Source organism: Buceros rhinoceros, unplaced genomic scaffold (genome assembly GCF_000710305.1).
Source record: "Buceros rhinoceros silvestris isolate BGI_N320 unplaced genomic scaffold, ASM71030v1 scaffold5449, whole genome shotgun sequence".
Lineage (NCBI taxonomy): Eukaryota > Metazoa > Chordata > Aves > Bucerotiformes > Bucerotidae > Buceros > Buceros rhinoceros.
In genome coordinates, this window is record NW_010432052.1 from 77031 (window position 1) to 90884 (window position 13854).

A 13854-nucleotide genomic window follows, 5' to 3' on the forward strand; every position below is an offset into this window, starting at 1 on the left:
TTCCCTCTATATAGAAGGAATATGACTTTTAGTATCCAGAGTACTAAATGAGATAAGCAATAGAGGAACACTAAAGGAAGAAGCATACTTGAAATCTCATCCGTTTCCTACTTCTGCCTCACAAAAGTACATCTGTGAGGTCAGGAGCTGTAATCCAAGACCATGGCCTGGATTTGGGGTCAGAAAGGGAGAGTAAGTAAAGGAAGCTGCAAAACGCTGTGTTCTGGTGGGTAGGTAACTTCCCTGAGAAGTATGGAACATGGGATTCTACTTTTGGTGTAGCATAATGTTTTTTTTCCAGTGACCCTTGATGTGAATGTAAATGCAATTCCCAGAACATGAATCTGAACAAAGAATTATTTTTGCTCTCCAACAGAGGTAGCGTCCTGTTCTCTATTTTCTATTCTATTTTCTGGTTTTGCTCATAAATTACTTTTTTTAAACTTCTGCTATTGCAAGGAAAAGAATTATTTTCCTATTCACAACTGCACAGTTTTACTAGGAGCAGTGGACATTTCTGTGTCTCAATCATTTTTATGGCTAACACATTCACTTGAGATGTGACTTGCATCATCTCATATGCAGCACTACCTTTATTTTTACCTTCAGGACAGACAGGATTTTCCCCACTTTTTCTGGGACTTTTTTATTTTTGGAACAATTTTATCTGAGCAGTGCAGTGTTTGAAAGAAAGAGAGACATAGGTATTTTTTGCAAATAAGAGATGCTAATGCTGTAAAACTTGATAGGCTGAATAGAAATATGTTGAAGCCTTACATTTCAGGCACATTTTTTGAAAAACTAGTGGATGCTAGAACTCAAGATTTCATTCAGATTCAGTCGATGTAAGGTCTGCTTTCAGTGTAGCTTAAGGCCTTCTCCGCTGATGTTATGCCATTCTCCAGCAGTAAAATGTCCGTACTATATCATTGACATTGGAATATTTTTTTTAAACTCTATTGAAAACACAGAATGGTATTGGCTATGAGGCATCACTATGTCTATCATTTTCAATTACAATTTCTGAATAAGAATACTAAAAGATAATATTTTTATGTGAAAAGTTGTCTGCTGTGTGTCTAACGTGGTTGTGTAATAGCTTTACGGATATTCAGCAGCACAAAATAAATTGGCACACTATTTCTGTCCTTTACTAGAAGTTGTTTCCTACTGTGTGTTTGTGCTAGGTAAATTGCTCAGAAGAAAAATTCGCCATGGATGGTTAATTTTGAAAACACTTCTGGCTCAGCTGCTCCATGAACTGGAAATCACTGGGGGCTGCAAGAAGAATCTGGAGAATATCACTCCATTCTTATTCTGTTCTCATACTCCTTGAATTGTTCACTCTTTGTCGCTGTTGAAGGGACAGGGCTGTGATTAATATACCTTCTAAGAATGGCTGTACCGAGAGAACTCAAAACTAATCAACCAGCAATTCTGGTTTAATTTTTCACCATAAATTTAATGTACTAAACATTTGCAAGCAACTAAAACCTCTGAAAGTTTTTGTCTCTCATAGTCATCACCATCCTGTTTTCTTGATCCGTACTATTACTCACACTGTGTGCCAAGATCTCTTGTAGGGGAAGATCCCAGGTTTTTTATAGCTTTTGAAAATTCTTTAGATGCTCTGCATCCACTTCTAGATGCAGTTCAAAACCAGGCATTGTGGCAAAATCGCTTCCAAATTTTTTTTTTAATTTGTCTTGAGGATTTCTTTTGTCTCTCTCTGTGTGTGTAAGGACACACACAATAATAAATACGTAACCTATTTTATATCCTTGTGTATTCATAATTGGAAGGGAACTAACAGACTATTCATAAATTGTTCGTTTATTGATCAGAAGTGAAGACTTTTTTTTTTTTACCTGCTACAAACAGTAAATAAACCTAAATTGTACTTCCAAGGGGATGAGAGAGGGAGAATTTACTGAAATGAGGGTTCCTTTTATCTGAACCTCACAGTTACCACCTTATAATTGCCACTGAAAGAAATTCAAACATTTTACACAAACAACTTCCATGTATTTTAGATAAACGAACAGAATGCAATTAGGTTTTTCTGCTTGTCAGATATGAATGTAAAGAGCACAAAATTGAAAGTTCTTTTTGTAAAAAATCAGTTTTATCCTTTCCTTTTGCTCTGTCAACTTGTGCGATTTGGGAGAGGGGAGAAGCCAGGAATAAAAATGAAAAATTATAGCAAGGGGCTTTTCTGTTAGCAGCTTCTTCCCTCTCTCTATTCATCCTCTGTTTGTAGAATAAATTAGATTACAGGAAAGTTTAAATTTAACTTTTTTTTTTGGTACTGTTTTAGCAAGAAGGAAGGGCTTTTTGAAGCTAACCTTTCTGTGAGTGGGTTTCTGCACACTGGAATATACGTTACTGCAGGGCATTAGCCTTGGGATTGAAAACTCTGAAATTGCTGGAGATTTCCTTCTTCAGAAGCAAGAATTTCCTTATCATTAGTTAATTGTCTTACTGGGTCTTGCCACTAGAGATAGACTAGAACAACATTATGGAAAGGAATCGTCTCCCTTTACCAGTTTAAGGTAGTTATTTTTTCTCCCAAAGCTGAGCCAGAACTCATGTCTTTGAGGAAATCAAAAAGTCAGTCACCAGTGTTGAGCATTACCAAATAATCTCCAATTGTGAGGGCAAGAAAAAAACCCCTATTCATTTTGCAACTAAAATAATCACATGAGACCAGGAAAGAGATGTCTAGAGGAATAATTGCATGGCCTGGTGATGAGGGTTGGAAGATTTGTTACTTGGGTTATGATCTGTGTAGACTGTCTTTATCAACAGAAACTAAGGAGTTATGTGAACAATATGCGTTTATTGAAGACCTGAAGAAAAGGTTAACTGAAACACAGGCAAATTGGTAGACAGGTTGAATCCAGCTCCAAATAAGTCTTGCATATTTCAGCGATGAAGGCAGCACAGATGCCTTTTATGAAATCTGCCCTCTGCCAGTTAGGCATCTGATCATATCTCCATATATGTAAATATTTTCCAGCTAATAATTAGATATGTCACATGTGGTGCTTGTGGAAGATACTGTTCCAGACTTAAATCATGAGACCGACAAGGTAGAATCAGAGATTAAAGAACTGAAACTGTGAAATGAAAGTTAAAAGTTTTCCTCTGACTCAGGAAAATTGTAAGAGAAAACTGTGCTTCATTCTTGGAGAAAATCTCATTTCCCTTGCGTAACACTCGCTCTGAAAGATATTTGAAGGTATCTGAATTCTGTAGTCCTCGAAGAATTAGATGTTATTGACCGTAAAAACTGTTCAAGATACATTTGAATTTTTTTGGGAGAAAAGGTTTAGCTGTTTCCTGCGTGAAGAAATATGCATCAGTGTTGCATTGCAGAATGAAGTTGTAACTAATTAGAAGACATACAGTAAAAATTATTTTCATTAGTGGAAGAAGATAATAAATTTTTAAGTTATTAACACTGTTTTCTTAATTTTCTGGAAAGTTTTCTGTAACAGATACGAGAAAATGGTTTTTTGCTTCACCTATAAATGAAAAAGGCTGATAATAGTGTCCTCCTTGCTACAGTGGAATTGATTGGCAGTTCTTAAAAGCAAACCAAAATATTAGGAAATAATCTATACATACCCAGATATTCTGATTGTTAATAATGATTTTTTGCTATTTGGAGTATTGGAGTATACATTGTACATGACTCAAAACCCATCCGGTGCAACGAATTTGTGAAACAGATGCCAAAATATTTTCAGACAACATAAGCTGAATTAAATAATCCTGAAAAAGCAGTATATATCAGCAGTGCTTAGTACCCCGCACACTTTGAATAGCTGAGATAATTGTATTTTAGTAAAACTGAATGTATTTTTACAAGTGAACTTGAACATCTGTCTTTAATAGTGAGTTGACTGTTCTATGAATCAGCTTATTTTGGGAAGTTAAACCTGCACAGCCTTTCTTTGAGTAACTCGGGTGTTATGTGTGCCAACGCTTTAAACTCCGGGTGTACTTCAGAGGGTTTTGGGTCTGCTTCTGTTTTCTTAGGAATCAATCTTAGGAATTTCTTAGGAATCATTCCTAAGAATTACATTCTCATGTCAACACGTTTGTAATTCCCATTTAAGTGAACGGGAGTTTTCTGTACAAAAAATAGATTTCATAATCTATGAAGTTGTGAATAATCCCCTTGTAAAAAGAAGTAAACAAACAAGAAAGCCAATAATGATTATTTCTATGAATATTTCACTGACATGTAGCTTTGAGCCAAACTTGTATAAGTAATCCTTTTCTCTTTCCCACCTGCTGCTGAAAAGAGGTTCCAGGTAATGCTTTTATTTTGCTATCTAGCCCATATTTTACTGTCATCTCACATTTTCCATAAAAAGCCATCTGTCATGCTGGGTGCTATACCATGCACCTATCGCTTCAGAATATTGCTGTATTAGAAATTTTAAATTTAGATGTATTCATTGTAGTTCTCTTCCATACAGTAAGCTAGATATTTATTTGCCTATCAATATAAATTTAACTACATGTATCATTAAACTTGCCCATGTTTTACAAATGGTATTTTCCAGTAATATTTATTAAAATGCAGGGATTAGGACTCTCTGCAGTCTCTAGTGGAAAGCTATCCTCCTCAAAAGTGGATTGGTTTACATTTGATGGGACAGTCTCACCTCACGTGTCAAGGTGTTTACGTTGCTAAATTATTTTAGTATTAGATTACCTGTATTTGCATTAGTGCATACAAAATGGCATTTAATACTACTAGGACAATTATGATTAATCATCAAGAAGCAGTATTTAAAAACTACTAGGTTTTGTTATCTTCTAGTGGAAATCAGACCTCTAAAGTTTCACAAGTGACCTTGAAAATCTTACCGTGAGTAAATGGAAATAACTCCTCCTTTTAAAGTTAATTCTCTAATGCTTGCCAACATCTTTTGCAGAGGGCAGTGAAGTCGCTCCATGCTGATGTCTACTGAGAAATCAATTGCTAAGTTCTTTGCAGGTCCCCCAGAGTGTGAGGTGGAGCTGTGGTGACCCTCACAGGAAGGGACTTTTTCTCTTGTACCAACAGCTGCAATTTGCTCTGTGAAATCATACCCAAAATAACACCTGGATTTTTAAAAAAATTGACATTGTCATAAGTTACTGTGGAACCCAAAGAATTGGTGGCAGTTTATATTAACCACAGAATACCATCCCTTGTTCTGTTAATAACTTCAGACATCAGTAATAAAAATGGAGTGAAATACAACATAGGTAGCAGTATCAGTAATATTGAAACTATGTCTAAAACCATGAAAAGAGGATTTCTTTGTTTCACAAACTACTTCAAAATGTTTGTATTCCATTTTTATGATCTCATAACAAGAACTATTAAAAAATACGTACAGATTCTATTTTCATGTTGAAAGTAAAGTGCCAATATTAAGGTATTTATTTCCCTATGATAGATGGCTGGACCTCCCCTTCCACGTGTTCAGACTGACCCCATCCATATGTGCATTCACCCCAAAACGTTATTCATGCTCTCCTTCCCGTCTTTTGCACACAGCTCTTGAGTAAGCAGCCGGTTATACATGCAGGTGTATGACTGCTGTGTGCTGTATATGCTGGTAGTCACTTTCCTGCACGTTAAATAGCAAATGAACAATATTTGCAGGTTTCACACCTTTAAAAAAAGCACTTGGAAAATGTATTGTGGTGTCCTTTGACATTCCTACTTTTAAATGCACATGTTGTCATCTTGGAAGAAAATACATACGTGTTTGTAATTTGCATTCCAGTTCCACTGCTCTGAATCCATATAGAGTTAGTCTTTCATAGGTGGGTGGGTACTTGTATAAATGGTTCAGGTGACCTGTGAGCTAATACAGCTGACTGTAAATTGTCAAGTCAAATTTTATTGACCAATGTACGTTCACTTTTTTCATTTGCATGGGAATGTAGAGATGTAATTGTACTCTAACAATTGGCTGTGGATGGGTATCAGCCTGTATTCGTACCTGTTTATCTGTACAGCCTTTAAGTACGGGTGGTCTTTTAAAGTAGTTGTATAATGTGAGATTCTCTTACCTCTTCTCTCGTTCTATCTCAAGGGATAAGCAGACAGCAAATGTTATAAAAATGCCACATTCTGGCTCCAAGCAGCAGAGAAATCTTCCCTTCCAGTCAGTTCAGTTCCAGTATCATAAAGCTGTGCAGAACCGTGTCTTTTCAGTTTTTACTGCTTTCGTGACACTTCAGATATACTCTCCTGCTCTGTTTAGATTTTTCTACTTTGTTTTGTTTTTGTTTTTTCTCTGATTTTACAGGGACAAAAATGACATAGTGGAGGGACAGTGAAGAAATGAGGCTTGAGTGCTCTGTGTCAAATGTGAGGGTGACAGGTGGAAGAATGGTTCTTTATTCTGTTTTATCAATTTCTAGAGCAACAGTAATAAGACTGTTCCTGGTCTGTCCATGGTAAAAACTAAATATAAAATACTTGGAAACATTCTGGAGGGAGCAGGAGGTGGACTGTTCAGTTTTGCTCAATCTTCCCCTACCCCCATTTGTAAAGCAGGACTGATATCTGGTGTTGGTGCCCACAGCCCTTGCATGCTGCCTTCTTGCTCAGCTCCAGCATTGTCCCTTACTTCTGCATCAGAGCTGTCTGGATAACCTGTGACCATCAAGTTATCAAGTTTCCTACTGCTGTTAAGCTTGCCTTTGATGATATCTTTTTGTTTGGTTTTGCTTTTTTTAGGGGAAAATCTTGTCGAACCTACATTTCATTTTCTTTATCTCAAATATGTAATTACAGAGATTTCCTCTGCTGTTTTTAGTTTCCTTGAGTCTCCCCTGACCCACGCAGTCCTCCCTCAGACTCTGATTTTTATGTATCTTACAAACAGCCTCTGACAACTGCTAAATATACACTGTTTCTCCTAAATATTAGCATTTCTGGGAATGCCTTTTTTTCTTCTTAGAAGCTCTAAATCGATAGGATCATAAAAATATTTTTATGGATAGATGGTTAGGAATTGTCCTAAGAGAATTAGACTCAATTCCCTTGCTTCAGATCAGATGGGTTTTTTTGATGGTAATGCGTAGTAGTCTCCTGTCTTTGATCCAAACTCTTCATTTGCTCCTATGCTACTTTTCATAGTAGTATTATTTTTTTTTAAAGAGTGGTATTAGTTACTGTTATGCTTCTTAGTCTGCTCTTTGAAGTAACAGAGAAATTTCTGCAAGATTACTAGACCTAGAATCTGACATTCTTGTTCCATGTGCTGGCTGCAATGTAATCTGAAGGAAGCCACATTTAAAGATTTTCTTTGTGTCTGAAAAGGACCAGAAATGATGCTTCTCTCTCAGCTAGGAAGGCTCTCTGGAACTGTAAGAGCAGTGTATCTTTTTCTCCTTTCCTTTCTTCAAGAAGGTTTGGATTTTTTTCTGCTGGCAATCGTATCTTGGGTATTGATGCTTCACAGCTGAGTAAGGTGGCATTGTGATTTTCTTTAGTCCTTAGTATTATTAATGTCATTGACAGCTGGATCTCTTTTTTGCCAGAAGCCTTTTCTACAACATACCAGTAGAAGTAGCATGCACAACAAACAGCATGCCAGTCTTAATTTCTGCAATACTCCCTACTGTACTTGCTGTTTGATTTTTAGATCTGCTGCATGGCATGAGAGAAGAGGTAATGCGACAGTGGAAGACTAGTGAATGTTGATACTATTTATTATAGGTTCCTCTTTTTTCCTCCCTCTGTGATTCTTGGGGAAATTAATGGTTAGGACCAAGACAATCAGTGGTACACAGTCTTCCAATTTTCAGTACTTCAGTATTGTTTATAATTTCTATGTTTAAAAAGAGAAGGGTACGTGTTGTGTTTGCTTAATTTAAAAAAGGATTTAAAGTTAGCATTGCGTAAATGTTTTTTAAGGAACTTCTTGCATTTATAAGTCTGCTCCTTGTTACCTAATAAATGAGCAGCAATTATGGAGGTATCAAAGAAATGAAGGAATTTTAATTATAATTCAAAGTAATTAACTGTAGATAGGAAAAAACATTAGCAGCTCTTAATATCATTAATTTGTTACACAAATCAGGTATTAGATATATTTCAATAATAGGGATATGTGTAATCATGGGTATGTGTAATTCATTTAACTTGTTAACCCTGTTCATTCTTCAAAGACTTGATTGCACAGAAAAAGAATTGGCTGTATTTTGCCATTTTTCTTCAGAGATTGTAAGCACTAGAGTTTGTTCAAGCTTAAGCACTACTTATATTCATATGCAAACCCCCCCCCCCCCCCCCCCCCCCCAAAAAGATTATGTTTCAATAAAATTTGTCAAGCTTAAGCACTTCTTATATTCATATGCAAACCCCCCCCCCCCGATCCCCCCACCAACAAATATTAATTGGATGCGGACTGTAAAGGTTTCTCTCTTTCTCTCCCTCTTTATGAATACAGGCCAGGGTTGGGTTTTTTTCGTGGTTTCAGAGAGCCCATTCCCCGTACAGAATTTGTAGTGTTCAATTTCTGTTCGTGCATTTCAGTAGTTTTACTTGATTGGATTTGGTCCAATTTGAGTAGCACACAGTGATAATGAGGCTTCTACAGCACTGAGAGATACTTGTTACCTCTTGATCAGTGTATTTGTAACTGAAATTGCTCATTTACCATGAAGGTGGGGAACAAATATGGTCAAAGATTTTTTTGTCTTCAAAACTTCAGATGACCTCCCTCCATACACATTTAATATGGTAAACATTGTGACTGGTTGGAAGTGTTTTCTGTTGATCATTTAGAAACCTGTAAGTAAAAGTGTAGTTTCATAATTTTTTTAAATTAAAGAGTGAGATTTAAGTCATTCTTAGCCATACTGTTGTTGTAATAGGCTAGATGAAAGGATGCTAGGAGTCAGTGGTGATAGGACTGAAGAGAAGGATGGACCTGGAATGTAGCTGGTGAGGCTGGGAATTTCACATCAGATGTAAGACCTGGAAAGAGCTAGTTGAGTGACAGTAGTGATTCAAGGGTGGTCATGAAATTGGCTGTTGGGATTGCTGACAGAAATTAGATGTATTCCTTGCTTCCTGTACTGGACAACATGCATTACAGATGATGAGGGCAGCCCAGACCATGCTTGGTTTGCTTTTCATCCTCTTTTCCAAAGGTTAGGAGAGTTCTTTTGCACCTTCTGGGACTAAGGGACAGGATGCTGTGAGCTGTGAGCTAGGTCCAGGCTGTAACTGAAAAGGAAATTCAAATGTCTTGCTTTTCTGTCTCGAGGTGTCTGTGAGTTCCTTACTGGAGACCTCAGAGAGGAAAAAAAGATCTGTAACTGAGGACCCTTAAGAATGAAGGTTGGGGGTTCATTCCTACCAGACACGTTTCAAGAAAGACTGAAGAGAGTGTATTTAAATGTTGCTATCTTTTAATATTTCCACGTCCACACTGGACTCCTTTTCTGACCTGCATTGCTATATATGGTAGATGCCCCCAGATCTTGCCTTTATTGCTAGTTTATTAGAAGTCTGTTTTCCAAGACTAAGAATTTTGGAGTAGCAAAAACCAAGTGTTAGGCCACCGTTCTTTGTGAAGTTATAAAAGTTTTTCTCCATACTTCAATTACTGTTCTCAGTTTTAATTTGCACTTATGAATGCATATGAAATATGAACCTTGAATTTTCTTTTTAACTTTATTTCATACTTCGATAAGAATTTAATACAGCCCATTTCCCTCCCTGTGAGAGACTCATTGTGTTAACTATCCAGTGTAAAGCAGTGATATTTCATTTTGGACCTGGATTTGGATTTCCTATATTAAAGATTTTACATAACATACAATCTAGATTTATGATGCTAGATTAAATATTTCAAGTACCCCTCTCTGGTCCTATCTAACACAGTAGTGAGTTGTAATGAACTTGATCATGTTTGGGTGATCCAGGCATCTGAGAGACTTCTTTAAATCAGAGCATGAAAAACTTCTATCTAGTACTTTGTACTTTTTTTTCCATAGGTACTTCACAGGGTTCTAGGCATAGAGGAAGTAACTAAAGTATCTCAGAACACAGTTTACAGTTGCAGTATAATTTGGATTATAATATGTACAGATATTTTGATTGGCGCCATGACATCAAATTTTACTAAAATTAAGCAGGGGAAATGGAGAAATAAAGCTCAGAAAATGGTATTTTAGTTGAATAACTGAAAAAAATACTTTTTTACTTTTTTGTATTTTTTCAAAATACACAGTGTATTTTGAACAAATCATAGTCTATTGTTCTTTAAAGAGACACAGTGATTATTTTACGTCAAAAGTTATCATTCAAGAGCATAACTAAAAAGGGAATATCGAAGAGAGCTGACCTTTGCTTTATGTTTGTGTTGCTTTATGTGTGATATTAGTTTGTCACAGTGCCTACTGGATTAAATCATCTGGATTTCATTGAATCTATACATAGGATTTATTTTTAAATTAATTGTTTCTCGTAAGTATCTTACTTAGAAGTTTCCTTTCATGGCCACATATGCTATATTTATAGAATCAAGAACCAATGCTCCTGAAAAGTAGAAATAATTACATAATTTTGATAAATATTATTTCTTTGTATGGGAACAATTGAACATAATCTAAAAGATATGTTATAGATACTTATCAAACATATTTAGTTGAGGATTCATAATTAAATCTGGACTATTCAGAACAGTGGAACCGAAGTTGTGACTGATATTCATGGCATTTGCATGGTGCTGATTTCCTTCCAACTAAGCGTTGATCAGTAACTTGTTTCTGTGGATTTAAGAGTGAATGGGCAGATGTACCTGGAGTTTGTTACAAACTATTACAAAAATAGGAGAAGTTAGGGCCTACTGAAGGCATGTGGGAACAGGAGTTACTATCTCGAGTATTTGGATTAATCAGGTAAACCCTTGAAGTTTGTCCAATAAAAACTGCTACAGAGAAGATCGAAGTACCGTAAGCATATAGCCTGAAAAAGCAAAGAATATTAGATAAGCGGTCATTCCTTGTAATACAAGCTTTTGCGTTAACCTCACGAATTGTCAATGAGTTGTCAGAAAACCTAGCACGTTAAACAGTTAAACAGTTAAACAGTTGTTTTGGGTTTTTTGTTTCCTTTGAGAGAGGTGTTTCTTTCAAAGGTGAACACAGTTAAGCGAGACAGGGCTGTAAGTTTTCCATAAGCAGTAGCAGGTTGGAAGGTGCTGTGTTAGTATGGAATGGGTGACGGACAGCCTTCTCTTATTCACAGTTCTTTATTTCAGACCACCAGTTAGTAGGGCATTGCCGCAGCCGGAGAAACTGCAGACAAATAATGTGGGGAAAAAAAAGAGACCTATAGAGGTAAGAAAAACATTGATCTCTTCCTCTCCTGCTAGGATTTTTTCCCCCCCCCCAGAAATGGACACATTTGTGGACACACTAAGTGACTGTTTCATTTTATACGTATCAAAGATGGAAATCTTGAATAGCAAAAAAACAAGAGAGTTTTGGGGTTTTTTTGTAAACCCAGAAAAGCCTGATACTACTTTTTCTTGCAAACAAAATGGCACACAACTTAATTCTTCACACCAGTAAAACTTCTTAAATGCTAGAAATCAGTGTGTCCTGTTTATATAACCGGACCATTAATGGATATGTTACTGATAATAAAACTAAACATCTTTTACTGCAAAACTTTTTAAAGTTTATTTTTAAACTTTGTTCAAAATCCATGGTTGTCAACAGTTTAAAAAAAAAGATTTTAAAAGTCTATTAACGATGCCTTTAGCTCAGGCACAGGGGTGTTTTTCATTACATAGCCACTGCAGATAAATATATTCACTTTTGCTTAATCTGAAGTGGAAATTTCATCTAACCTTGAAAAGTGGCAGTTTTTCATATCGATTGAAATATTTTCTGTGATACAAACCAAAATGTTTGTGGTGTGCCATAATAAATGGCCTTTTGACATCATTGTTCTAGAACTTTTAGGCTATAATTCAGCTTTCTTAATTACCAGATGGAATTAAATTGTGGACCAGTGTTTGTTCTTTTGTTTCTTAGTGGCTTCTGCATCAAAAGAGCTGTTCTTCTTGGCTTGCTAAAATTTATTTATTTATATACCTGTGATTGAGTATCTCTTTCTGTGTGTATACACGTGTGTGCATATGCACAAATGAATATTCTCCAGCATCCACCAAACAGGTGACAGGAGTGTGTAAGTCAAGAATGAGGAGCAATGTAAGCTGACAGGGAAGACAGGATCTCGGTTTTTGTGGGCTTGAGACATTGTTAAACTCCTTTTCCTTTACTGCATAAGGACATATTTGAAAAATAAAATCCTGGAAAATATTGTAAAGTTCATAATTTCTTTAAGGTTTTGAGTATCTAACAGGTGTAAATATCTTGTTTAGGACCTAATTTTGGAGCTGGTGTTTGGGTACCGAGGCAAGGACTGCAGAAACAATGTGCACTATTTGAATGATGGTGCTGATGTAATATATCATACTGCGTCTGTTGGGATCTTGTATAATGTGGCAACAGGTAGGACAAAACCCACCTGAGGAAAAATGTTTCTTCACACATGGAGTTACAGTTTATGAAGTAACTGGTATCCTTTAAATCTTTAAAAGATTTAAAAATCTTTTATAAGAAAGGGAAAATTATTATTTATTGCTGAAAATTCAGTCTGTAGAGATGATGTGTAACAGCTGCATAAACAAACTAAATATATTTAAACGTTTCTGGTGACTGATTTTTTGAAGGAAGTAAAGATTTGATTATTTTGGTATTTGCTTTCTGAAATTTGATTGTTAAAATGATCACAGAAACTAAAACAGCTGAACAATGGGGTCATTGTGTTCATTTAATTTTTTTTTCGAAGACTAAGTTAATTATTTTTTCTTTGGTTCACTTTTCAGTCCTCCATATCACATACATTCATTCCCAATAACCAATTTAGTTTAAATGACTAGACCTTTTAAAGACTAGCACAATGCCATTTGTTTCTGTGATGTTTAAGCAACTTGATGTAGAAAACTTGAGGGAATAGTTTAGAGTTACCAAATACTGTGTGTTTAAAATTGAGTTAAATTAGGAGTTTCTGGTTTGAAGCTCTAAACTGCAACATCACCATAATGAGGTTTTCTAACAAACACTATAAAATTTTCAAATAATAATCATCACTATATGTGTATAAATGTTTTAATTTAAATTGGACTTTATTTTTTTTAGGTTCTCAGACTTTCTACCAGGAACACAATGATGATATTTTGTGCCTCACTGTAAATCAGCACCCCAAGTTTACCAACATAGTGGCAACTGGCCAAGTAGGTATGTTTGTATTTCTTTTAAGAGAAATTAATGTAAGAGCATGCTATTGTGAGGCCTTTTGAGTTCATGATAAATCACAGAAATAGTTGATTATGCTATCTCCGTTTGTATGAGTGTTACTCAGTTACCTGTCCTCTTTATATGTTTCTTTGAGTGTAATTTAATAGAGTTGAAGAAAAACATAGAGGCATGAAAGAAGATTAAGCTTATCTTTTGTTTGGAGTGTTATCAAAAGTATTTTTTTAGAAATCTTAAGCCCCATTAAATTGGTCTGGTTTTATTTAACTGTCAGCTTGTGTTCAGCCTTCCAAAGAGTCATAGCCCTTCCAAAGAAGCTTAACGGGGCTGTCCTTCATTTCCATATGGACTAAACCCAGAATTCTTAAAATACATGTAACTTCATGTACGTTTTACCACATCAGGCAGTTTTGTAACACCTGCTTGGTGTTCTGATAATACATAGTTGTAATATTCCAGGCAGAACCAAAACCCTAATGGTGTTTCCCT

The 13854-nt window shown here is 35.8% G+C and overlaps 1 protein-coding gene across 1 annotated transcript in view; it reads left to right on the forward strand.

The window, feature by feature from the left end:
* Positions 1–13854, forward strand: part of EML5 (echinoderm microtubule associated protein like 5) — a gene marked incomplete at its 5' end in the record, with an annotated part of 83647 nt that overhangs the window by 55616 nt on the left and 14177 nt on the right. Inside the window, 4 exons of the mRNA XM_010143634.1 lie at positions 4314–4322; positions 11298–11376; positions 12429–12558; positions 13249–13347. Of these exons, the coding sequence (XP_010141936.1) occupies positions 4314–4322; positions 11298–11376; positions 12429–12558; positions 13249–13347 (317 nt within the window). The remainder of the gene's footprint in view (positions 1–4313; positions 4323–11297; positions 11377–12428; positions 12559–13248; positions 13348–13854) is intronic.